General features: G+C 44.0%; 1 protein-coding gene across 5 annotated transcripts in view; it reads right to left on the bottom strand.

Moving 5' to 3' along the window:
- Positions 1-662: 662 nt before the first annotated feature.
- Positions 663-26,441, bottom strand: part of WT1 (WT1 transcription factor) — a 49,320-nt gene continuing 23,541 nt past the window's right edge. For 3 of the 5 annotated variants that reach the window (XM_027115693.1, XM_027115694.1, XM_027115695.1), the window contains 5 exons: positions 11,792-11,888; positions 9,250-9,400; positions 5,483-5,572; positions 4,785-4,868; positions 663-2,072 (listed from right to left, as the gene is read on the bottom strand). In XM_027115693.1, the coding sequence (XP_026971494.1) occupies positions 1,951-2,072; positions 4,785-4,868; positions 5,483-5,572; positions 9,250-9,400; positions 11,792-11,888 (544 nt within the window). In that variant the 3' untranslated portion in view covers positions 663-1,950. Of the gene's footprint in view, positions 2,073-4,775; positions 4,869-5,482; positions 5,573-9,249; positions 9,401-11,791; positions 11,889-26,441 lie in introns of all 5 variants that reach the window. The other 2 variants (XM_027115692.1, XM_027115696.1) reach the window with 1 other exon arrangement.

Here is a 26,441-nt window from a genome sequence, read left to right as displayed (position 1 = left end):
TCTCTGTTGTGAGCTGCTGTCTGCTCAAGATACATTTTAAATGAAGAAATGAAGCCTGGAATGCACGCAAGCTCCCAGATAACGGAGTTGAGAGAGGCGGCACCAAATTAATCTCCTTATTTACAACTGAAAAACCATCCACCAGAACCAGAAAGAGAGTTTATAGTTTATAGATAACGTAGATCTTTGCCTTTCACACTCGGCTGCCCTGGAAAGTCTTAAGCCGTTTCCAACCTGCTGAGCTAATTTATAGCAACTACGATTGTAAATTGGGTTGTACTAGGTGTTCAGTTTATACTCTCCTGATTGCAGTGTATAGCAGTGAACTTTTCAAAAAAGACCAGTTATCATTTGCATCTCTCTACTCTCTTTTGCTGACCTGGAGCAAGCAGTGATGCAATGAGAGCCCGATGAAAATGACTCTGAAAATACAATTCCCCCCATGCCATCCACGTGGCATGATGACAGGTGAAGGTGGTGCTCTCTGGCTGCTTCTAGGACCAGTAATTACCACCTGAGGTTCAACGGAGAGAAATAACGAGTGGTCAGGACCTGGACAGACTTAAGCGGTCATTGGTGTCAGCGTCAGCATCTTACCTGTTTAAAAGAGGCTCAACTGTCCTCAAGATTTGTACGCAACACAGCTGATAGAATCTTACCACTTTCCTTTTGAATAGACTTTAATTGAGAGCGAAGTGAAAAATGCAGGTTACATTTTTAGTGTTACTTAGTGTTATATGTTGGAAGATCAACACCAAAACAGTGATGCATCTAACATTTATACATTTCCTAACTTTAGTTGTCAAAGAGCAAATCATTATCAGATATATATATTTACACAATAATTTCAAGCAACAGTAAATAATAAACTCCCTCCCTTAAAAAACAGAAACAAAACACACACATACACCCAACCACCTTTAAACAATGGATTTCCTCACACTAGTAAGTCTCATTTTTTTTCACATATACTTGTAGACCCAAAGTTACTTAAGTTACTAAAGAACAGTCTTATCAGTGGAGATCCCGGACCAGCCCTTATTTTCTTTTAGTCACTTTAATTTTTTACAACTTGAAGCCACATAACCAGTGTGGTCTGTATACTCTTAAGGACACCCCAAATGATAAAAATGAATTCCACTTCCTTTGTGTGAGGAGATATGTACATCTCTGAAGATGCATATGATTACAACTCAGGAAAGTCAAAAAGAAACACGAAAACAAAATCTCAGATCCTCAAGCACGGTTTCTTAAGAGCATTGTGCTAATGTTACATTGAATTAACTGAATGATAAAAGATTCTTTTAGATCTCTCTGCAGAGGTACTGGTTAGCTCTGATTCTTTTCTCAGCGGCTTGAAATGCTTGAGTTTTAAAAGTTGCCTGGTGGCGCCACATCCTGCTTTCCAGGTTAGCGGCCTGCCTAAGCTCCGGAATGTCGGACGGGACTCACCCCCAGTGCCTTGCCCTCTGATTTATTTCTTGCTGTTGCTGTTAGTAAATGGAAACCATGACAAAGTTTACATTAGCAGACACATCCACATGCCCTGGCCTATAAATATTCTATGATGGAAAAAGGTACAATGACTCCATTCCCCGTGAAAATGAGCGTAAAGGGAGAAGGGGCGGGGGGACCATTACCATCAACGGCTCTTCTTAACGGTGGAAAATCCAGACCAAATGGCAATGGGCTTTTAACTAACTGGACACTGACAGCCACTTCTCCAGAGCCTTATGAGTCAACTAAAAGTCGGCTAAGTAGAGACCAACTCCTCTGGGCAAACCTGGTAGGATCCAGTAGTACAGGCATCTTTCTCAGAAGCTGGATGAAGAAGATCAACCTCCGTTTCCTTCTTAGAGAGGCGAGTGAGGAGGAATGTTAAAGTCAGCTTTGAAAGTAGTTCACACACTGTCCTGCCCGAGACACAGAACGGTGCCTGGCGTGGACCCCTCAAAGCGCCAGCTGGAGTTTGCTTATGTTTCTCTGGTGCATGTTGTGATGGCGGACTAATTCGTCTGACCGGGCAAACTTTTTCTGACAACTGGGCCACCGACAGCTGAAGGGCTTTTCACCTGTTGACACAATGGCCAGTCAGAGACACTTGCGGTGGAGAGATGGGGCGCAAGTTCAAGCATTAAAGGCCCAAATTAAATCATCACGAGACACCCACTCCAGATTCTCTCTAACTCTTTCCCTAAGCTAACAAATCGGGCCCATCTCACAAGCAGCCTTGAAGTGGCAGCACCTCTGGGGCCTTAAGGATGAAAATACTGTGACAATTATAAAGTGTTATTGAGTCAGAAGGCTTGGGAAATGGGAGAGAAAGAAGGAGTCTAGCTGATGGAAATGTCTGGGCGATTCATATTTAATCAAGGGGGAAAAACATTTGGTAAAACCCCTGCCATTAGACTGTTTTGTGAACTGTGTCAATGTTTCCCCTTTGCTGTTTAAGGAGGGAATTGAGCTTAATTGGGAGGCAAGGGCCTCAGGATCATCACCCTGGATATTGTTGATTGATAGCCACCCAGTAGCGGAGCTGTGACTGTAGCTTTAATATCTCTGTCTGTATAGATATTCTGGATGGGCTGGGTGTTTTTTAAATGAATCACTGACATCAGTGCACATGGTATTTGCTTCTTTCACCTTAAAGGGTTACTCAGCATAATACCCATTATACAGAAGATTCTAACTGAGGCATGGTTTTGAGATTTTTAACAAGCTTGCCAAAAAATCGAGGCTTCTCCACCTAAGGAGGCCTCAGAAGATCCTCCCAAGCCTCATTTTGGAAGATAATCAGCATTTATGAATGCCTAGTACGTGCCGAGCCTTGTGCTGGGATATCACACACACACATATATGCATACACATATATTCAAATATATATATACATACACATATATACATACATATATATTCAAATATATATACATACATATATGCACACACACACATATATACATACACATATATTCAAATATATACATACATACATATATGCACACACACATATATACATACATATATATTCAAATATATACATACATACATATATACACACACACACACATATATATATAATTTCGTGTACTCCTTACAGCAGCCTGTAAGGCCAGCATTATTACCCCCACTCTACAGATGAAGCTGGACCTCTGGTGAGGGCAGACCCAGGCAAGACTTAAATCCAGGTCTGTCTGATTCCAAAGCCCACACACGTTGCTGCATCATACCTCGATGCATTGGACCTCGACATAATGGAAATACAGCCATAGCTTAATCCTAAGTAAAAATGTTGCAGGAGCCTCTTCCCGTACCACCTGGGGATGTTCTCAGGATATGGCTAGTCCCATATTGCGTTCTCTGAGAACTAGTGGATGGGGCAAGCACTGAGAAATGTCCCAGGAGAGGTGCTGTTCCAGGGTCAGAACTGGAGGCCAGTCAAATAGAGCATTAAACAATCTGCTGGTGACATAGGTCACTTTGTACATATACAGATATGCACTGGGTAGGGGGCAGGGTACAAGCGACGATAACTCTTTCCCACCAAGTTATGAGCTCAGGACGAAGGCAAAGAAGTAACACCAAAGGCACGTGAGTAAGGGAATGAGATGCCCATCCCACCAACTCTGGGGCACAGGTGCCTTGACTGTCAGTACGTACAGCCTGTTGGGGCTGAGAATCCAGGACTTCACAGGGGCTCATGACCTCCCATTTCCCTCACCTCCTACTCACTGTTCCTCTGCTCTTTCTGATCTGGTTCCTGTCCCCACCCCCGCCAACCGCCAGCCATGCTGTCAAAGAACACCTCCTGATGGACAAATCCCAACCTCTCCTCCTGTCAGTCATCATTCTCCTCAGTCTCTCAATGGAATTCAACTCTGCTGAACTTGGGTCTCTTCTTTATTCTCTATCCTCCCTGGGCTGCAAGGTGAACCCAGGCTCTTTCACCAACAAAGAAGGCAGTGGGTAGGTGGGCTGGGAGAAGACAGAACTGGGTTTGCTACTTACTAGCTTTGGGACTTTAGACAAAGTCATTTTATCACGTGCCTCAGCCTCCTCATCTGTAAAATGGGGATAAGACGTGCCTACCTCCTCTTCTTCCAAGGATGTTGCGAAGATAAAATGAGATAACCTAAGCATTGGCCCTCCCTCCAAAGCTAGAAAACACACAACAAAGATGGTGCTATTTTCATTATGAATCACACCAGCCTTGTGGAGAAGCAAAAACTTGCAGCAGCCAGTGAATTGATGTCCTATTCTCCTCTCTATTCTAGTACGAAGGAAATAATACCCACACGCTGATATGGGTCTGGCAGAAGCCATGAGTGCTCCTGCAACACTAAGTTTTAGCAGAGCAAAGATTCAGTCCTCTGAAAATAGTGTTGTGAAACGCAAACTTTCAGGAAAATAAGTGTTGGGCTTGCTAGAATTTTTGCTGTTTTTCTGTAAGGTTGATTATCCTATCAAACTGAGTTGATAAAAATGTGAAGCAACAAATTGGGAACAGCAGGGACCTAGCTTATCTCTTCACTTCATTCTGGACACTCATGAAAAGAGTTCTTTTCACATCTCTTATGCTCTGTGTCCCCCACTCTCATTCCTTCTTAAACAATGTTGTTATTTAAAGATAGCCATGCACTGTGCTTTCTCTCCACTGAATCTAAACCTGCTTAGCACTTTTACACTTGTTTTTTCCAGTCTCTCTCATCACAAGCAACTCCATTCAACAGTAGTTTAAAAAAATAATGAAAAATAAATGTGAAGAAAAGTTTACGCACTTGTTTTACCTGTATGAGTCCTGGTGTGGGTCTTCAGATGGTCAGACCGGGAGAACTTTCGCTGACAAGTTTTACACTGGAATGGTTTCACACCTAAACGGACAGAGAAGGTCTAGCCGTGGCCCTAACCATGTGGGGCAAAGCAAGGCCCACGAGGCCTGCTTCCCGGCGGCCCGAGGAGCCAGGCATCTCCAGCCATGCCTACAGTATCTGCCTCGCCCTCAGATTTCCCCAGTACCCCAGGCCCAGCAGGAACCACCTGATTCTACACAGTAATCCTTGAAGACCTGTGGTCTTGGGAACAACTACTGCTTAACCACATATGTCCAGCTTCTCACCAAGTTCTCAGCTGTGTCTGAGACTGAAAAAGTGAATCACACACTACAAATGGGATTTTGCTCTCCACCACACATGTTCTTTACCGACACTCAGTGTATCAACAGCAAATTGCTAATGGGAATATCATGGCTCTGTGGTTTTCAGGGGAAATACGGGATGTTTCTTTTTCTTTCCATTCTTCTTCTTCTTTTTTTTTCCCCCTTTAAGGGAAGGTAAATCCTCAGAGATTAGGGGGAAAAAATTATTGGAGAAACTAAACAAACAAATGGCTGACCCTCTCACATCCATATTGAACAATAAAGAGAATCACAAAATCAACCATGACCCGAGGGAACACACTGCCAGCAACGAGAAGGGAGCCTACAAACCTGTGTGTCTCCTTTGGTGTCTTTTGAGCTGGTCTGAACGAGAAAACCTTCGCTCACAGTCCTTGAAGTCACACTGGTATGGCTTCTCACCTTGGGGAAGACACATATTCCGTTTGAAAATGATACTGGAAATGAGGATCTCATTAGAGGCAACTTCTCTTCCTGGGACTGAAGGGATCCCAAAATGCTGAAGGCACCTGGGTGGAAGGTTTCAGGGATGGGCTGCCAACCGCAGTGTGAGGTTAAAGACCCGCCTACACATACACTCATGGGCAGGAGGCATAGAAGGGGGTTGCGTGAATAAGGATGCGTTAGTAGTGAATGGAGGGGGACTTCCCTGGTGGTGCAGTGGTTAAGAATCCACCTGCCAATGCAGGGCACACGGGTTCGATCCCTGGTTCGGGAAAATCCCACATGCCGCGGAGCAACTAAGCCCGGGCGCCACAACTACTGAGCTCGCGTGCTACAACTACTGAAGCCCGTGCTCCGCAACAAGAGAAGCCACGGCAGTGAGAAGCCCGCGTACCGCAACAAAGAGTAGCCCCCGCTCGCTGCAGCTAGAGAAAGCCCGCACACAGCAACACAAGACCCAACGCAGCCAAAAATAAATAAATTAAAAAAAAAGAATTGAAGGGAATTCAGGTTCTGGAGTCTGACGCTGGGGTCACATCCAGCTCTTCCACTTAAAGGGCTGGTTGAGGTATCATTTCCTCACTGTGAAATGGAGCCAATAATCCGACAACTTCCAAGGATTTATAAGCAGATTACAACAGACCATCCACATAAGGGTCTTAGTCCAGTGCCTAGCACAGAGACAGTGCTCAAAAAGTACTGGCAGAGAATATTTAAACAAATAATAAACCAAAGCAGTCTTAAGTCCTAGGCTGAGTCTGAGGCAGAATTCTGGGACGGATGTGCCTCGGAGCCAGCCCCGTGAAGTAAGTGTTTTATGTTTTATGGCCTGAAGATGTGGTGTTCTCTGCTACTGACTTCCCATTCCTGAGTCAGGCATACACAGCTGCATGGTTGTGAGGTGCTCAAGTTAAACCAGGAGCCAGAGCCTTTAGAGTTTTTGGTATCCCTTTACCCAAGAGAAGTCAGGAGTGGGATTACACAACCTCCTGCCTCAGAATGGCGAAGCCTCACCCCTGTCCTCACTGGAGAAAGTTCAGCCAGATCCTGGGAACTGCGCCCTCTGACTGCACTGAGCGACCCTGGGCCATCCCATCTTCTTATGAGAATTCTGAGTCACCAGCATTCTGGGATGGAGAGCAAGCCCTCCCAGGGTCAGCTGGCTCTTTCTGTTGCTGGGCAGTGCCTGGTTACCCTTCCAGCCTCATGACCCCCTCTGTTTCCCTGATTAATCTATATTCCTGCTATACAGAGCTCACCATTCCCAAAAACTGCCTTGTACTTTGCTCACACTAAACATCCTCCACCCCTATCTCCGGATTCCTAACCCATCCAAAACTCTACTGCACGTCCCTCATAAACGCCGCTTCCTCTGCGATGCCTTCTTGGAAACTTCATGTTCACACAGAAAGCCCTTCCTTCCCTCATTACAGAACTTATTACAGAACGTCTAACATGGGGCTGTGTCCAGGTCTAGTTCTGCCGCGAGCTGGAAAATCCTGAGGGCAGGAGCCTTTCCTTAACTTTCTGTTGATATCCAGCCCAGCAACTCAAGCTTCACCTCTTCAACCTGGGAAAAGCAACACTCCTGTTCAGTCTCATGTCTTTTCTCTGCCTTTCTCCTTCGGCTCATCCTTTACTTCCTCTGCCCAACCTTGCCAACCCTTTGATGGTTAACCCAAGCCCTTCCTCCTCCAAGAAACGAATGACGCTCACTCGAGCAAGTCTTCTCAGCACCTCCAGATTCACACACTCTCTGTCCCTTTTCATTTGTGTATGTCTTGGCTCCAAAACAGACCACAGACTCTTTGAGAAGGGGGCCTGTGACTTGGAGTTGAAAGTCATGAGTTTAAGTCCCGCTTCCCTATATCCTACCACCAGATAATTGTGCGTGAGGATTAAATGAAATAATGCATGTAGAGAATTTGGCACATAGAAAGTATTTAATATAAAAAAATTTAACATAATAGTCTGTACTATTATTATAAATAAATACAAAAAGATGGCACTCTTTTAAGAAGGGGACTTCAGCGTTGTTAAATATCCCGCCCTTTTTGCGGTACGCGGGCCTCTCACTGTTGTGGCCTCTCCCGTTGCAGAGCACAGGCTCTTGGACGCGCAGGCTCAGCGGCCATGGCTCACGGGCCCAGCCGCTCCGCGGCATGTGGGAATCTTCCCGGACCAGGGCACGAACCCGCATCCCCTGCAACGGCAGGCGGACTCTCAACCACTGCGCCACCAGGGAAGCCCAAGGAAGCGTTTCTTAAAGGTTCCAGCGGGTCTGGGGGTCATGACTATCTTGCCCACTGCCTTCCCTTCCCACAGACATCTAACCCTCACTGTTTTCTAAGTGCCTCTTTCCCATTAAAATTTCTACAACCACATTGCCTTCAATGTATTACATCCGTCTAGGCAGAACTTTACCTTATCATTTTCCTTATAATCTTAACAGATAGTTTTCAAATGATCCCATTTGGGGAAATATGTAAAAATATAACATGCAACTGGTTCTCTCATCTTCAGCTTCAAAGCAAGGGGTTTACTGAGTGCAAACTCAGGTCTATGCCAGAATTGCATCCTCCAGACGCAATGGCTTAGCAAAGACCAATGGTCTAAAGAGATCTGAATGCAGCTCACTTTCTTCTCCAGCTTCTCCGAAGCAAAGTCCACAGTAACAATAAAATAATAATGGTAATCATAACAATGTATCTTCCCTTCTGTCGTGGAAAGAACGGTACCAACTCCCCAGCAGGAAAGCCTGTGCTTTGCCCGGCTTTTCTGTAGGGGAAACCTAGCCACACTCCTATCTAGTGCCCACAAGGCCAGGAGCAGACATTTGTGAAATGGCTGTTCACATTCAAGGCAGCCAACAACAGCACATGGCCAATTCTCTCTTTCCCAGAGGCAGGCCCCTTGACCTGTGGGAAAATCAGTTTTCTTTAAAACATCATCAAAACTCATCATCCCTTTTTTTAAAGATTGAAATCAAAAACTAAACCTACAGCCATTTTCCCGTTCCTATCTGGTTGGTTATTACTAGCCCAAGCAGTTAAGTTCTTCTTTGGACCATCTTTTCCTAAGTCTTATGATGACCTTGCATATCAAGCTCTCAAAATCATCTGATTACCAAGCTCCCAGGCCAGCTCCTCTCCCTTAAGAGATACTAATAGAATTATAAAAGTAACACTATCATCTATTCAGACCTATTAACATAGGAACTGTATGTTTCATATCTCTAACTACTATAATTCAATTTGATTTTAGAAGTTAATCTAGTCTCAACCATTGTATAAGGTAGGTGAGGTAAGTGAAATTTGAAGAACAGTTAGGTAACTTGCTCACGGTCACACCACCTGGTGGTGAAGCCAGAATTCAAACACAGTTCTCTTTAATTCTGTGGGATTCTCTCTCCACCTACTCTGCTCTGCCCTTCTTTAATAAAGGATGGACAATCAGGATACAAAATGACCTGGCATCCTTTTCCCATCACCTGGGCCAGATCTTTGAAAGCAGCACCTACTTTCCATCCCAGAGATCACCTGTGTCCCGGCAGCACAGGAGCCAGGAGCAGGGGCTCCTGGGACACCGCTGCCCAAAGGCCACCAGAGCCAAGGCTGGACAGTGGACGCACTTACCAGTGTGCTTCCGGCTGTGCATCTGTAAGTGAGACAGCTTAAAATATCTCTTATTGCAGCCCGGATAAGCACACATGAAGGGGCGTTTCTCACTGGTCTCAGATGCCGACCGAACAAGAGTCGGGGCTACTCCGGGCACTCGCCGCACGTCCTGCAAGCAGAGTGTAAGAGAAACGGAGGTTTTAAGGCACATGTGAACATTCACGTTGGTCCCAAGGAAAGTGAGCGTTGAAGTATTCCCAAAGAAGGGATGGCGGATGTGAGGCCTAAGCCACTCCCCACCACACCCGAGGCGCCCGCAGCAGATGTCACTAATGGGTGACAGAGCAGAATATTCTACAATGCGGTGCTCTAACATCATCATGGCTATCAACCAGAACGGGGGTTTGAAATAAAGTTTGTTTGGTGCTGTTGATCTGGGGCATCTGGAAAAGAAACACTGGTGACTGGAAGAGCTCCCCATCCATACTGTCTCTCAGCTTCTCCTCTTGAGGCAGTGAGGTCTGGAAGTCCAAAGCTCCAGGTTCTATTCTATTCCCTCCCACTCGGGACACCCAGCCACATGCCCTTGGGCCCAATCTGCAATGGGTTGGGAAGTCCTTAGTAGAGAAAAACAAAGGATGTTAAATGAACCCCCAACTGAGCAGACCTTCCACATATGAGTAAATGACAAGGAAGAAGGAGCTCCTGGGATATGGAGGTTCTGTCTGCTAAGGGAGCTGAAACTCCAGGAGGGCCATGGTGTAGCCAATCCTTTACTAGAGACACTCAGAAACACTGTGTCCGCCTTCCATCCACTTCACGTGTCCATCTCAGGGCATTCTTCTGATCCCCCTTACCTTGTGCGAGTGAGTGTGTGCATGGCTGGTCCTCCATGAAAAGGAGCTACAGGGAAACAGTGAGGCAAAAGCCCCTTAGGCTCCTGGAACCAATGAGTCAAAGACAGGAAGAGTGGAAGAGCCTGAGGGATCACTGTATCCCTTGTGCTCTCACAGATGTGCAGTCAAGGCCCAAGAGCACGGCCATAGTTTGTGTTAAGACCTGGAAACACTTCTGCGCTTAACGCACTCCTGCCCTGTGCACTTCCCACAACACCCCCAAGCTCCTGTTTGCGTTCCTATTTCACACTGCCTTGCACCGTGAAATCTTTTTGAAGAAAACGTACAGTAGTCTCATACACAGTGCCTCAAGGCAAAATGTGGCATAAGTTGAAATGGTGAGCCAGCTGTGTCCGATTGGTCTACTCTAGCAGAAAATGAACACCCGACTGGTCTGGAGTGTATCAGAGGCCATGACAGCGAGTCTGACAAACTGCGCTTGGTGGAAAGGAAGGCAAAAGGAGCTTTTTACATTTCCTTTAATTCATCCTGAAGGCGGCACACACGGCAATAGGCTATAAATCTGAGTTGTCAATGTCAGTCCTGGTGGAAAAGAGTCTGACGGTACTTGTCTAATTTCCATCTGATTTCCATCATATTTCTGTAACCCTTGCCTTTATTCCCACCATTGGAAGGCCTGAGATGAGGGAGCACACTGTTCTATCACCATGATGCTTCTGGAAACATTAATCAGGACATCTCAGAGCACTTGCCCCACACATCACGTGAGGACTTGGCCCACACACAATTTGTTTCTAGTGTGCTGACTAGGCCAGTGAAAGTATCTCAGCCGTTCCTCATGTTGCAGACACTGAGTCACATGCCACAGTCACAAACACAAACCCTGGTAGCTGCGCATGGTTCTGAGCAACGAAAAGAGATTCCCTGGAGGTGGCCTTCCATCGAGTTTCCTGAATTCTCGGAAAACGTCAGCCTTTTTACTTTACTTTCTTTACTCTCCCTTAGAACTGCACAACACACAAAGTGAACCCTAATGTAAACTATGGACTTCAGTTAATAATGGATCAATATTGGCTCATCATTGTAACAAATGTACCACCAATACAAGATGTTAATAACAGGGGAGACCAAGGGATGGGGTGAGGGGTGGATATGGGAACTCTCTGTACTTTCTGTTTTTCCTTAAACCTAAAAACTGCTCGAAAAAAATGAATTCTATCTTTAAAAGAAAGTCCATGTATAAAACTTAGCACAATGCCTGGCATATAGAAAGTGTCCAGCCATACACGGTGCTGTTACCATTGTTATTGTTATTATTAGCAATGATAGACTGTAACTTCGGGCACTTTACCTTGCAGACCAAGTCTCCTTACAAGTCAAGAGTCCAGGTCATTAATTCAAGCTCATTTACCCCCCGATACAAGATGTGCGCGGCCCACCCAGGAGAAGGTGAGTTAGGCAGTGAAGGAGGAAGGGAAGGGGTTCTGCAGGAAGCATCCTGGTCTGAGTCAGGGAGGCGGTCACACCCACACTGGCCTCTGGAGAGGAGGAGGCCCCCAACCTGCCCCAGTGGAAGAGGAGGGGTCCCTGCTGTCACAGGAGCCTACAACTAGGAACAGACTTGCCAGGGTCAAACGGCCTTCAGCAAGGAAGTGAAAGACTGTCGGGAAGGAAAGAGGCATCTGGGGCCCATGCATACTCACCTGAATGCCCCTGAAGACGCCGTGGGTGTGTATCCTGTACTGGGCACCACAGAGGATGGGAGTGGTGTGGTTATCACTATCGTATCCCGTGCCGTGGCTGCAAACACAAAGAAGGGAGAGCAAGACTCAGGCTGGTTCACAGGAACCCTTTGGAAACGCACATCTGCAGCGGAAGGAATGTTCTTTAAAAGCTCCTGGGATGATACGGTTGGTTTCTGTCTTCCTCCACTGGGGCTGCTTTGGAAACAGGGCTCTGTGAAAGGCGGGGTTGCTCAATCCTCGGGTCACCCTCACGCTCAGATTCTCAAGGGCACACCACCTGGGTCTATGCCTCTCTCAGACAAGCGGGGGAAAGTCACAGTGCAGGATTTCATCCGCAGCAAATTGTTTACCATCAAAACGGGGCTGACAGCTGTGAGTATCTCAGGAATGAGCAGATGCCTCAAGTTTCACATTGAGTGCAAGGAATTTTTCTCGGCACCTCATGACTCAGTTTTTACCAGATAGCACCAACTAAGTGATGACACTTACAAGAAGAGATGTCACATCCTCAGAAGTGGGGATTACACATCTGTGGCTCTGCTCCACTTAACCCACAGATCAGTTTTCCAGATCAGCTTAACTCTTTGCAGCCAACCCGTACCCTAGGTGGACATTGCATAGGTAATCTTCCTCCTTCCTTCCTCTGACCAGTCCTCTAGTCAGAGCTCAGTTGACCTTGGACTACTATCAAGAGCTGAGGGATGGAGAAGGTTGAAAAGAACACCTTGGAAGGGGTGGATGTTCTGCTCTGAAAGTATTCTCCCCTTCGGGTACAAGCTGATCTCTGTTCTGCAGTTATCTTACTTCCAGATGAGGCAGAGAGAGGGTTCCAGCCCACATGGGCAGCACAGTATAATCGTATCTAGACTCACCACGGGGAGCTTTTATGAAACGCCTCTGTAAAATGGTACAGCTGCTTGGACAATGTCTGGCCGTTCCTCAAAAGGTTAGACATAAAGTTATCATATGGCCCAGAAATTCCACTTCTAGGTATATTCCCAGAAGAAATGAAGATATATTTCTCCACAAAAACTTGTATACATTGTTTATTGGCAGCATTATTCACAACAGCCAAAAAGTGGAATCAACCCAAACGTCCATTGGCTGATGGTGGATAAAGAAAATATAGTATATTCCTAAAATGGAATATTATTTGACAATAAAAGGAACGAAGTACTGGTACACGACAAGGGACAAACCTTGAAAACATTATGCTAAGAAAAAGAAGTCCGTCACAAAGGACCGCCTGTAGTGTGACTCTTTATAAGAAGCGTACAGAACAGGCAAATTTATAGAGACAGAAAGGAGATGGGTGGTTGGTTGCCTAGGACTGAGGATTTTGAGGGGAAATGGAGAGTGACTGGTAAAAATGTCCTCAAATTGTGGTACTAGTCATACAACTCTGTGAATATACTAAAACCATTGAACTGTACGCTGCAAATGGGTGAATGGTATAGTATGTGAAATATATAAATCTGCTTAAAAAATTACCTTGGGGGTGGGGGAGGGATAAATTGAGAGACTGAGACTGACATATACACACTACTATATATAAAATGGATAACTAATAAGGACCTACAGTGTAACACAGCGAACTCTTCCCAATTCTCTGTAATGACCTATATGGGAAAAGAATCTAAAAAAGAGTATATACGTGTATGTATAACTGATACACTTTGCTGTACAGCAGAAAGTAACGCAACGTTGTAAATCAACTATACTCTAGGGCGTCCCTGGTGGCGCAGTGGTTGAGAGTCCGCCTGCCGATGCAGGGGACGCGGGTTCGTGCCCCGGTCCGGGAGGATCCCACATGCCGCGGAGCGGCTGGGCCCGTGAGCCATGGCCGCTGAGCCTGCGCGTCCGGAGCCTGTGCTCCGCAACGGGAGAGGCCACAACAGTGAGAGGCCCGTGAACCGCAAAAAAAATAAAGAATGGTGCTGCCAGATTTTGCCTCAAAGGCTGTGAAGAGATGCTGCCTTTGCTTGGTTTAGCCTTCTGCATGGAGCCAAAACGTGACTTACATGTTCTGTAGGGCTGAGGGAGTTTTAGGGACCCGACGATAGAAGTCTGACTTATTTTAAAGTTCCACCATCAAAGAGGAAGAACTTGGAATCTCCTGTCTTGGGAGCTAATCTCTGGATGTTATCTGGATTCCTGGAGCGGGGTGGGGACGGGACATAGGAAATAGACTTCTCTCAGGATACTTGTCCCAGTAAATGAAGGGTTGCACCACTCAAAGGGGATGTCATAATCCTCACAGCCAGATGCAACCAACAAACAAAAGAAGCAACAAGACTGTACCTGCCAAATACGCCACTAGATTCTTCTACCAGGTCCGTGAACAAGAAAACCAGCCAGGTCCCTGCTTATCGGCTCTTGTGTCTCCAAACTCACCAGTGCAATTCCACCCAGTAGAAACCCTGCAACCGCACACTCTTCCCAGCGCGGTCTGCCTAAAACACTGAGTACAACCCGTGGGCATCCAGTATGGTAATAACTCCCTTTGGGTAAGTAAAGGAAAGCAAGTCAGGGGACTCGGAACCATAGATTAATAAAGGCAGAAAAATCATCTACTCTGACCCCCATTCAAAGCTTCTCCAGCTCCTCCTCATGAGCTGGACAACAGGACTGGTGACTAGTTTTGAAGGCAGCCCACTCCACTTGGAGGGAGCTCTAATTGTTAGGAAAGGGCTTTCTAAACTGAGCAGAAATCTGCCTCCTCATTTCTGTCTTCTGGAGAACCAGAGAGTATTACTAATTTACAGCCGTCTCTGTGTATCTCCTCCACTGTATGGTAAACTTGGCCTTGAAGACAGACAGACTGACTTGCTCCCGTCTGTATCCTCTCAACTTTGTGACTGAAGTGAGGTGCGTAGTTCTGAAAAATTCCCAGAGATGGACTGAATCTAACTCCTCTTCCACATGACAATCCTTCAGGTACCTGAAGACAGCTCTCCAGACTACAGAGCGGTGGCTCTCACAACTACAACAACGTGAACTGGCATCTAATTTCCGTGCTTTCCAGATCATCCTCTCCTTCATCCCCTTCATTTTATGAAGTCCCTCTCAAAGCGTAGGCTTAGGATGGACCCCGGTACCCGTGAACAGTATTTAAATAAGGGACTGAGAAAGGAGGATCACAAGAGTCTTTAGAGGGACTTCGCCAGTGGCACAGTGGTTAAGAACCCACCCGCCAATGCAGGGGACACGGGTTCCATCGCTGGTCCGGGAAGATCCCACATGTCACGGAGCAACTAAGCCCGTGAGTCACAATTACTGAGCCTGCACTCTAAAGCCCGTGGGCCACAACTACTGAAGCCCGAGCACCCTAGAGCCCGTGCTCTGCAACAAGAGAAGCCACCACAATGAGAAGCCCGCGCACTGCAACGAAGAGCAGCCCCTGCTCGCTGCAACTAAAGAAAGCCCACACGCAGCAACGAAGACCCAAAGCAGCCAAAAATAAAATTTTTTAAAAAGTCTTTAGAAACAGAGAAATAACATAAATACCTAACACCGGAGAGTATATGCCTTACCCAAAGAGATTCCATTCCGAATTTTTCAGAATCAGTATGCTAGTCAATACAATGTGTTGTGCCCACAGGCTGCCAGAGCTCAACCCCTGGGCAGAGGGTCTGGGGCTTCCCTTCTCAACCTGGACAGAGTACTGCTAACACATCGAAGAGCACACGCCGTCTTAGTACTCAGGTCAGAGTGGTCTTCCTTAGTCAAATAAAATCTCCAACTCCCACCCTAGCACCAACCACAATTAAGGCAGGTATTCCAACCTTGAACTTGAAGGCGTGATTTTTTTTTTTAACTGCAATTCAGGACTACACATTTATCCTTCAAATCCCATTCTATTTCTTTTAGCAAGCTATCCTCAACTATTGAAATCTTTTTGATTTGGCTTCCAAAGCATTTGCTTCCCATCCCATTTCATGTTATCTCAACATTTGAAAAGCACCTTTTCTGTTTTCATAAGAGGAAAAACTCTTCCTTGCTGTTGTTGGGAACTATTATATTAACAGTATGTATACTTATTCTCTGGTATCCAAGGCAGTGACAAGATCCTAGAAGGTCTCGCCATAGGGCAACCTGAGGGAAGCCATCATAAAGAATCTGGTCATTTAGATGGGGTCCAGTCCAACAGAGCACAAGCAGGAATTAATCTGAGACAGAAAAGCTCAGGAAGATGGCAGCTGTCTTTGGGTCAATAGCTATTAAGACCCAGCTGCGAGCTTAAATGGTGAAGTGAAACAAAGCTTTACCCCCAAAGAGATCAGACTTTAAAAGTTCCAATAAGTATGCTGTGGATGAACCAAACAGGAATGAAGGCAGGATTCCTAGAGGTCTGAAACTATTAAAGGGCAAGGAGCTATCAGCCTAGAGAAGAGATTTCTGGGGCCAATGATACACTCTTCAAATAAAGGAATCACAGAGCCCCGGATAGTTGTGGGGTAAAAATTGGTCATGACCCAGAGACAAGGGTGTTATCATTCATGAAGCTGATATCAGAAAGCAGGTTCTAGAGCACAGCATGAATCCCACCAGACCAAGCAGCTGAGAGACCCCGTATCTCCCTTAGGGTAGAAATGCATGCAGTGACTGGGTCTACCTTCCAAGCCAGGTAATGAGGGGAAAGTAAAGGAACCTTGGCACTACACACATGCACCAAGCCTGAGTGAGGCTGGAATTTCTTAGGGAAAAAAATTGGTGCTTTATAAAAAGTTTTCATGTTTTTCTGTTCTGTTGCCTCATAAATTTCTCTTTGACAGATAAGATACTGGACTTGGCTGAATGACAGGGGAAATGGATTTGTTGACTCTTTGGCCAAGATAATCAGGGAGAGCACAATGGGGTACAGTTAGGTGTAATGAGGGCAGCCATGGGTCCAGCAGGTGGGGAGAAGAGCTAGTGGTAACATGAGGAGGCTGAGTAATGCAACTGCTTCTTCCTTCGTGCCCCGGAGCACTGCATGAGAAACCACTCACCAGCTCGATAAAGACACTTAAGACAGATCCTTTGGTTTTATTGTTCAACTAGGCACAAATCGTTCATTTAAGCACTTGGCCCATAATGATCTTATCCACAAGGACATCAAAAAATAACTAAGCTATATGGGGAGCAAAAGTTAACTTTCAAATGTCTTTTTGCAATAAAGATCCATTACATTATTGACCTTCCACTGAGACTAATTCTAGAATAGACTTGAGCACTGCCTTGCATATGATTAACATACCTTCGTTCTTTTTTTTTTTTTTTTACATCTTTATTGGAGTATAATTGCTTTACAATGGTGTGTTAGTTTCTGCTTTATAACAAAGTGAATCAGTTATACATATACATATGTTCCCATATCTCTTCCCTCTGGCGTCTCCCTCCCTCCCACCCTCCCTATCCCACCCCTCCAGGTGGTCACAAAGCACCGAACTGATCTCCCTGTGCTATGCAGCTGCTTCCCACTAGCTATCTACCTTACGTTTGGTAGCGTATATATGTCCATGCCTCTCTCTCGCTTTGTCACAGCTTACCCTTCCCCCTCCCCATATCCTCAAGTCCATTCTCCAGTAGGTCTGTGTCTTTATTCCTGTCTTACCCCTAGGTTCTTCATGACATTTTTTTCCTTAAATTCCATATATATGTGTTAGCATACGGTATTTGTCTTTCTCTTTCTGACTTACTTCACTCTGTATGACAGACTCTAGGTCTATCCACCTCATTACAAATAGCTCAATTTCGTTTCTTTTATACGTTCTTAATCTCTCTTTTCTTCCCCATGTGCTTTCCAAAATCCAGCTTAATAGCTTTACCAACAACTCATGCTAATCTCACTGCTCTATGGGTTCCAGAATCCACTGGAGTTTTTTTTTTTCCCTACTTTAAGATATTTGCCTCATTTAAGACTAAAACTAAGACAAAAGTCTAATTCTCCATGAATTTCCAGATTATTGGCCAAGGGTCAATAATTTTGCTAAACTGGTCAGAATACAGATTTGGGTTTTTTTCCTTAAAGCAAAGTCACAAACTCAGGTACCTACAGGGACCAAGTAAGTGAGAAAAATAAATGACAAAGGCCCTGGAGAGAAAGACGGCACCGAACTGGCAGGGACAGCCACCCCACCCCCTGCTCAAAGGAGGCAGCCAGGACCCCACTCTACCAGCCAAGTGCTGTCGATCACATAAACTCAGTGTTGTCAGATCTTTCCAGTCTCCAGAAACGTCAGAAATCAGGACTTTTATATGAGATCACCTGAGTTTTAAATTCTGGCAAATTATTGAAATTTTAAAGAATCACTGTCAGGTCAAACAAAACGTACCCCTGGCCTAAGGGCCACCAATTTGCAACCTCTGCTTTAAAGGTTGGGCAGTGAAGTTTAAGCCGCAAACTGGAAAATTCCACCTGGATTCTGTTGCTTCCTCCTACAGGGCAACAAAGTGAAGGTGGGGATGTGCCTGATTCTTTGAGAACTGAGTATTAGAATCTTCCAAGCCCTTGAAAGCTTGAAAGGATGCTGTACTTGAACAGCAGGAATGGCCAGTGTTGCTAGAGCAAAATCCATAAGTTACCATCTACAGGGGTCAGCGGTTTACCTCTAAAATGTCACTGGTCCATTTGAAAGTAGGCTTAAGCACTGAGGTTACAGACAGAAAAATGCAGTTGCTGTGCAATAAGTTGAAGTGTATCTATTTCCTACAGTTACTGTAACAAATTACCACAGATTTGGTGGCTTATAGGACACAAATTTATGCTCTTACAATTCTGGAGACCAGAAGTCTAAAGTCAGCCTCACTGCTCTAAAGTCCAGGTGTTGGCGGGGCTGTTTGCTTCTGGAGGCCGAGGGGAGAATCTCTTTCATTGCCTTTTTCAGTTTCTAGAACTCACCTGCATTCCTTGGGCCCTTCTTCACTTCACTACATCACTCTGACCTCTTGCTCCCTGCATCACATCTCCTACTTGTCTTCTAGGGTCAAATCTCCCTCTGCCTTCCTTTTTTTTTTTTGTGGTACGCGGGCCTCTCACTGCTGTGGCCTCTCCCGTTGTGGAGCACAGGCTCCGGACGCGCAGGCTCAGCGGCCATGGCTCACGGGTCCAGCTTCTCTGTGGCATGTGGGATCTTCCCGGACCGGGGCACGAACCCGTGTCCCCTGCATCGGCAGACGGACTCTCAACCACTGCGCCACCAGGGAAGCCCTGCCTTCCTTTTATAAGGACACTTATTATACTTAGGACCCACTCAGATATTTAGTATATCTCCCCATCTCAAGGTCCTTAACTTAGTCACATTTGCAAAGTCCCTTTTTGCCATATAAGGCAACATTCGCAGGTTCCAAGGATGAGGACGTGGATATCCTGGGGGGTCATTATCCAGCCACCAAAGGAACTGGATTTATTTGGTTTCTTCCAGATACACTTGCCAGAGCTAAATTAACCTGGATCCTTTATCTCCAGATTAATCTGCAAAACTAGTCTGAAAGAACATGGGTTCTGCATCTGAAGGCATGTGTTCCAGGCCCACTTCCATCATTTATTTGCTCTGTGGTCATGGGTGAGTCATCTAAACTCTCTGTGACTGAGATTCATCCTCTACAAAATGAAGCAATGACCTATTTTATACATGTGTTTGAAAACCAAAGAGCTAAGCTATATGGGGAGCAAAAGTTAAATATCACTCAGTAACTTTATCCTAACAAAATGTTCAGGTCGGGGTTCCCTGGTGGCGCAGTGGTTGAGAGTCCGCCTGCCGATGCAGGGGACGCAGGTTCGTGCCCCAGTCCGGGAAGATCCCACATGCCGCGGAGCAGCTGGTCCTGTGAGCCATGGCTGCTGAGCCTGCGCGTCCGGAGCCTGTGCTCCGCAACGGGAGAGGCCACAACAGTGAGAGGCCCGCGTACCGCAAAAAACAAAGAAAGTTCAGGTCTATGGTTATACGCATTAGGTGACTAACAACCACAGAAATTATTTCTTGTATGCTTCTTATAAGCCTGCTGATTGAGATCTATAAAACATATACTTTTATCCTTATCACAACACTAGAAGTCATTAAGGGTATCACTCTAGGCAAATGACTTAGCCTCCCTGGCCTCAGCTTCACGTAAAATGAGAAAAACAGTACCCCAGCCATTAGACTGTTATAAGGTCAAATGAGGTTAGGTAAGTAAAGCACAATGCTTGTTACATGGTATGCCCTCAATAAATGTTACTCAATAGTATTATCCCCATTTTACAGCAAAGAATACTGAGGTTTAAGGAGAGATTGAGTTATTTGCCTAAAGTCAGATAGATGGCAAGTGGCAGAAATGGGGTTTGCGTCCAGGTCAGTGTAGCTCTTCTTCCTTTGAAACCAGCTAGACAATTCTGGTGGTGCAAGCCCATCCTGGGTTCACTTCTATCAGCATGACATTTGGATAATTCCCAGCTCTTTTCTCCAGGGGTGTGAATGAAATTAGCTACATGTGAAGGTTTGAAAAATGCAGTAGGAGTGGGTAGGACAGGAGGATGGGGACCGGGAGGAGGAGCAAGTTCAAAATATGCACTCAGCATACTTCAGCTTCTGCTCAGAGGCACAATATTTATTTGGTATAAGAGAGCGCCAGGTAAACTGCAGGAAGTGGCCTGCTTATGTGCGATAGAGCAGTTGAAACTGAGGACAATTTTTACAAGAAAATTTCTTTCTACCTAACTGGGAAAATAAACTAAGCAGAAGCAGTTATCAGAAGAGCGTACATCTCGCCACGTCATTTCTGGTGGTGGCATGGACGGTACATTTTCCTAAACAGCTTGAAAACGCATTAAAATGTATCTTGAGAAAGTGTGCTCTTCCTAGACAGCTTTAAAATACCTAAACATGTGACCTTAGAAAGTTTGTAAAAAGAGAAAAATGTCCCTCATCTAACACAAATTATGAGCCCTATTCATGCTAGAAACTTGTACATTGAGGTTCGGCCCAGAAAAAACTTAATGTTTAAAGAGTAGCTTCTTTAGAAATGATTAATTTTGAGATTTCACAGGCACGAGAAGATTAATAAAAAGGAATTGAGGTTTTACACGTGAGGAAAACCAGAGCTGCCCTGAAATCCCTTATCAACAGAAGAGGTTTTTTTTTTTTTAAAAAAAAGAGCCTTTTGAGGGCAACTAGCATTTGATAAGAATATTCAAAAAGGGGAAACCACCACCTGTGATTTCTCTCTCCCACCTCTAACCCTTGGCCAGGTGGGCATCCCCCCATCTTCACCTCTGTCTTCTCACCTCTGCAGAATTAATCAGATTTAAACGGAAGCACATGGGAAAACTTCATACTCTTGTGTATCCAGAAAATGGAATTTACCCATCAACCCTTCTTCTCTCTCCACCTTTGCTCCACCAGGCTTATATATGAGATGCTTAGGTGCCTGATTCCTTTTGGTGCTGAAAATACACTTTGCAAAAAAAAAAAGAAAATACACTTTGCTGCCTGCCTTGAGAACCATCATCCCTGTCTAGTGTGCCAGTTTTGAGGGAAAAGATCAATGGAACCATGTTTAAAAAGTGTGCTTCCTTAAAGTTTAAACACAAGAGATGAGACTGAACACACCACCACTCCTCAATTATTCTTGCCAAAAAAAAAAAAAAAAAGGAACCCAAAATCTAATCAAGCCTCCAGATCTAACTACTTACTTATAGGAAATACAGGGCATGGACATCCAAAGTTAAAAGACTATAAGAGGAAGTGATCTGCCAAATCCTGACTGTGAGATATTCTACTGACCAATTGACCTGCCATCTTCAACAAATCATAGCATGAGAAAAAAAGAGGAAGTGGAGGCAGGGAGGGCAGTTACAGCATAAAAGAGACTTAAGAGAGGACAATCAACAAAATAAAAACGAACGAAACAATAAGCCCCTGCACAAATGCTCACCATGCACAAGGATGAGCCAGAGACAACCGGACTTGAACCGTTCAGTTCTAGAGGCCTTAGAGTCAAGAAGTCCCCGCGGAAGCCTCAGTGGTCACATCAGAATGCTTGGGTTTAAAGCTTTACTTTAAAGCAAATGTAATTTCCCTACAGCCAGAGTAATTTCATCACTTTCATATCCATTTATAAAATCTGACTTGGGAAAATGAATAGATATAGAATTATCTTTTTGTACATATTCAGAGCTGGTGTCAACCTAGCACAACTACCTCTAGTTCAATACAAATGCTGTTATTCTCATATACAGGCAATATTTAAATAAAATTCTGCACAAATATTATCAGCAATGCCATCGAGCCATCCTCTTTTATTTGTGTGATTTAATCTTTTATAGTGGAAGCATAACAGCTCAATGTATATAAATATATGTGATATATAATGTATACATATATGTATGCATAATATAACACATAAATACATAAGATAATACATATAAAGTATATATCAATACAAAAAACAAAGGATTACCCTGCTACTGAGAACATAAAAGGAAAGGCTGAAAGATGCAGTTTCTTTTACTAATCCAGCATAGAAAGTAGAATCTAAAAATGAAACGACCAAGTAAAATTTGACTGAGTTTAAAAAAATCACAAGTAATATCTGTAATCTGATAACTTATGAGTATAAAATTTCCTCAGTAGCCTACAGAAAACAATCAGCCATATTTTTACTTGAAATATTTACTTTCCTCCTGCCCTCAGGTGTCTCATTTCAGTTCAGACCTCAAGAAAAAGACACGTTTTTTACTTTTAATTTAAATATATTTTATGTCACTTTTCATTAAAAATTATACTATGGTAATAATTCTAACTATTGTACTTTTTAATGAACACTTTTCCCATGAGCATTAGAAAGAAGGCTCCTCCCGCCCACTCCATCCTTCATTTATTTTCTATCCAGGTCTTGTACATCCCTGCAATATCCAGCTCCACATCATATCTGGAGGGGAAGAGGACTCACTCCACTTTCACTAACTCTGACTTTTTAAATTCTCTATTGAGTATCTTTTTTTCTTTTTGCTCACCATCCTCTGGTAACACAGCCTCTTCTCCTTTCAGGGAACCACCTCTCTCTAATCCCACCCTCAGGCTCCAGGGGTGAGTACATGCCTATGGCCTGGCCAATCAGACCACTGCATTCTCTAGCTACCCAATCCAGGCCAATCAGAGGCTTCCCTGGGTCTTTTGGTGGAGAAGAACCAATAGGGAGGCAGTCTTCTTGTGAAGCTGTAGGTTCCAAAAAATAGCTATTTTTGCCACAGTGAATAGAGCCTTTCTGAGAGGACAGCCAGCACAGAGGAGAGCAAAGAGAAGGGACAATGAAATCGTGTTCTAAAGACACTGTCTCAGTCCCTGAATCCACACATGGGGTTTTAAAACACAATACAATAAGCCGCTAAATTTAAATTCCCTCTTTGACCTATGCCAGTTACAACTAGGGTTCTGCCACTTGCTGTAGAAAAAGTCCTGATAATACATAATCTAACAGTTATCTAGAAGCAATTGGATTTATTTTTCAGCAAATATATCAAAACACAATACCTATAAGTGAGTACTGCAAAAGGTCCCTTCAAAGTATTACCTTTTGGGTACTCTGCTCAATGTTAGGTGGCAGTCTGGATGGGAGGGGAGTCTGGGGGAGAATGGATACATGCATATGTATGGCTGAGTCCCTTTGCTGTGCACCTGAAACTATCACAACATTATTAATTGGCTATACTCCAATAAAAATTAAAAGTTAAAAAAGTAAATAAATAAAAATAGCCCTCCATCCACATTTCATGATAGACACAAAACTCAGTGAAATGACATCAAGAAAAAGGTAAAAAATAAAAATTAATGTATTCATTTAAAAAAATATATTCCCTTTGGAAGATGCTCACTTGTTCCAATCATGCTAGCTATTATTGCTAAAACTTGTTTGTATTCCTCTTTTGAAAGTTTCTTTATAGTCACAGCTCATATGTTTTCACTTCCATGCAGGCTAGTCATTAGCCACTATTTAATAGGGAATACAGGCTGAGTGGTTAATAACCTGATAACAACCATCAAGCTTTCCTCACCACTGGAAGTGGTACACAAACCTCCTCCAACTGACTTTTTTCTCTTATTTCACACTCAGAGCAGAGCTAGAAGCTATTTTAAATCTAGTTTCCCATAACAGTTTGGGGAGAATACAGCTCCCCTCCAAAAATAAAACTCCACACTATTTACTGGCTCCTACTGCTGGGAAGAATATTTTTAGGCATGACTTTCCTTCCTACTTCAACACATACAAACATAGGAACGCACGTCCTCATAGATCACCTCATCAGACCATACGGAATATCTGGATCTCCCCTTACATGTATCTGGTATTGAAGTGCTACTTCATCAGAATCCCAGTTTCATCTAACTCACTGGGTTCTATAATATCAATGCTTTGGCTCTATGGCCAGAGGCTGCTGCTAGATTCACCCCAAGAACAGCTGTCGCAAATTCACGATAGACAAATTCTACACAGGGAAAATGAGCAGGATCTTTTCAGCCTGGGTTCTCAAAGGCTCCCACCCAGCTTGCTCACACACTCCTAAATCTGAAAAATTTTACTCAACCATTCTCAATTACTTAAAAAAAAAAAAAAAAGTCCTCCCTAAAACCCCAGAATCAAGCACAGTGCTCTTAAGACTAAGCCCTTCTCTGCTTCTCCAGTTGAAATGGAGGTTTGTACATGTGAAGGGCACGTGCATAATCATCTCTACCAAAGGCACAACCTTTCAGCTGACACTAGTAACACAACAAAGTGTTTCAAGGTGAAGAAACAAAAGAAATACCTTGTAATACATTCACAGGAATCACAGGCATTCCCAAAGAGATTTATGAAGCCAGAGGCATTACTGTTAAAATTCCTGAAAAGGAGAAATTCAAAATAGAGACATCTGACATACAAGACTTGAAAAAGAGTTGAGAAATGCCATTCAAGTTCTTGAAGAAAGGACTAGCAATTTTTCAAAGGTCAAAATTCTCCAAAATTAATTTTTAAACCTGATGCAATTCATTCAAAATTCCAATTAAGAGTTTTAAAAAATAAACTTGTTATTTTAGAATGGGTCTTTATTTCTAAAGATAATATAGACAGTTGTCATGTACTCTGCACTGTTTCCTCTATTCTTTTTTTTTTTTTTTTTTTTTGCGGTATGCGGGCCTCTCACTGCCGTGGCCTCTCCAGTTGCGGAGCACAGGCTCCGGACGCGCAGACTCAGCGGCCATGGCTCACAGGCCCAGCCGCTCCGCGACATGTGGGATCCTCCCAGACCGGGACACAAACCTGTGTCCCCTGCATCGGCAGGCGGACTCTTAACCACTGCTGTCACCAGGGAAGCTCTGTTTCCTCTATTCTTAACATCTCACATTAGTATGGTGTATTTGTCACAATTAATGAACCAATATTGATAAAGACTTTCTTTGAAATTAACAAAATGAATCTAAAGTTCATCTTGAAGAATAAACAAGAGATAATAGCCAGAAATAGGTTGAAAAAAAGAAATACAATGCTAGGGAAATTTCCTATCAGGAAATTTAAAATTTAACAGACTATAAAATTATAGCAAAGAAAACAGTCTGATGCTTGACAAAAAGAGCCGGACTGATCAAAAGAAGAGAATAACGAGTCTAGAAATGGATCCAAGGAATCTGATAGGATTCAAGAATTGATAAAGGTAATATACGAAGTTAATGAGAAAAGGATAGATTATTCAAAGCAGTTTGGGGATACTGGCTAGTCATCTAGAAACAAATCAAGGTGGAATCCAATTGCAAAATAAATTCAGAATAAATTAAATGTTTAAGTGTTAAGAAGTCAATCAAAAAATATACCAAAATACAATAAGTAAATGTTTTAAAAATGAGGGGACTCCCCTGGTGGTGCAGTGGTTAAGAATCCACCTGCCAATGCAGGGGACATGGATTCCATCCCTGGTCCGGGAAGATCCCACATGCCGCGGAGCAACGAAGCCCATGCACCACAACTACTAAATCTGCCCTCTAGAGCCCCTGAGCCACAACTACTGAGCCCGCGAGCCACAACTACTGAGCCTGTGTGCCACAACTGCTGAAGCCCACGTGCGTAGAGCCTGTGCTCCACAACAAGAGAAGCCACCGCAATGAGAAGACCGCGCACCACAACGAAGAGTAGCCCTTGCTCGCTGCAACTAGAGAAAGCATGCACGCACTAACGAAGACCCAATGCAGCCAAAAATAAAATTTAAAAAAAAATGGGATTGGAGAAATCTTTTCTATATAAAAGCCAAAAACTTGTAACTATGAAACATAAACTGATAATTTTTACTATGAAAATAAAAATTTCTGACAGGAAAAAAAACATTAATAGTTAAAATACAAACCAGATAAAACATTTGCAGTACATATGACAAGCAAAGGGTTAATATCCTTAGAAACAAAGATCTCTTGTAAACCAATTTACTAATAGATGAACTATCCCAGCTCCTAGCTAACCAACCCCAGTTGCCCACGGAGCCTCTTCTCTCTCAAGGACCCTGTTCCAGCAATTCTATCCCCTCCCATCATTAATTTTTTTCCCTCTTCTTGAACATTCTCAACAGCAAACATGCAGGTACTTCCATCTAAATATAAATAAATCAAAGCAATAAAAAACC

Source organism: Aethalodelphis obliquidens, unplaced genomic scaffold (assembly GCF_003676395.1).
Source record: "Aethalodelphis obliquidens isolate GAN/ISIS:26980383/991018 unplaced genomic scaffold, ASM367639v1 scaffold14, whole genome shotgun sequence".
NCBI lineage: Eukaryota > Metazoa > Chordata > Mammalia > Artiodactyla > Delphinidae > Aethalodelphis > Aethalodelphis obliquidens.
The sequence above is the reverse complement of the archived record's forward strand: the minus strand, read 5'-3'. Positions and strand labels throughout refer to the sequence as shown.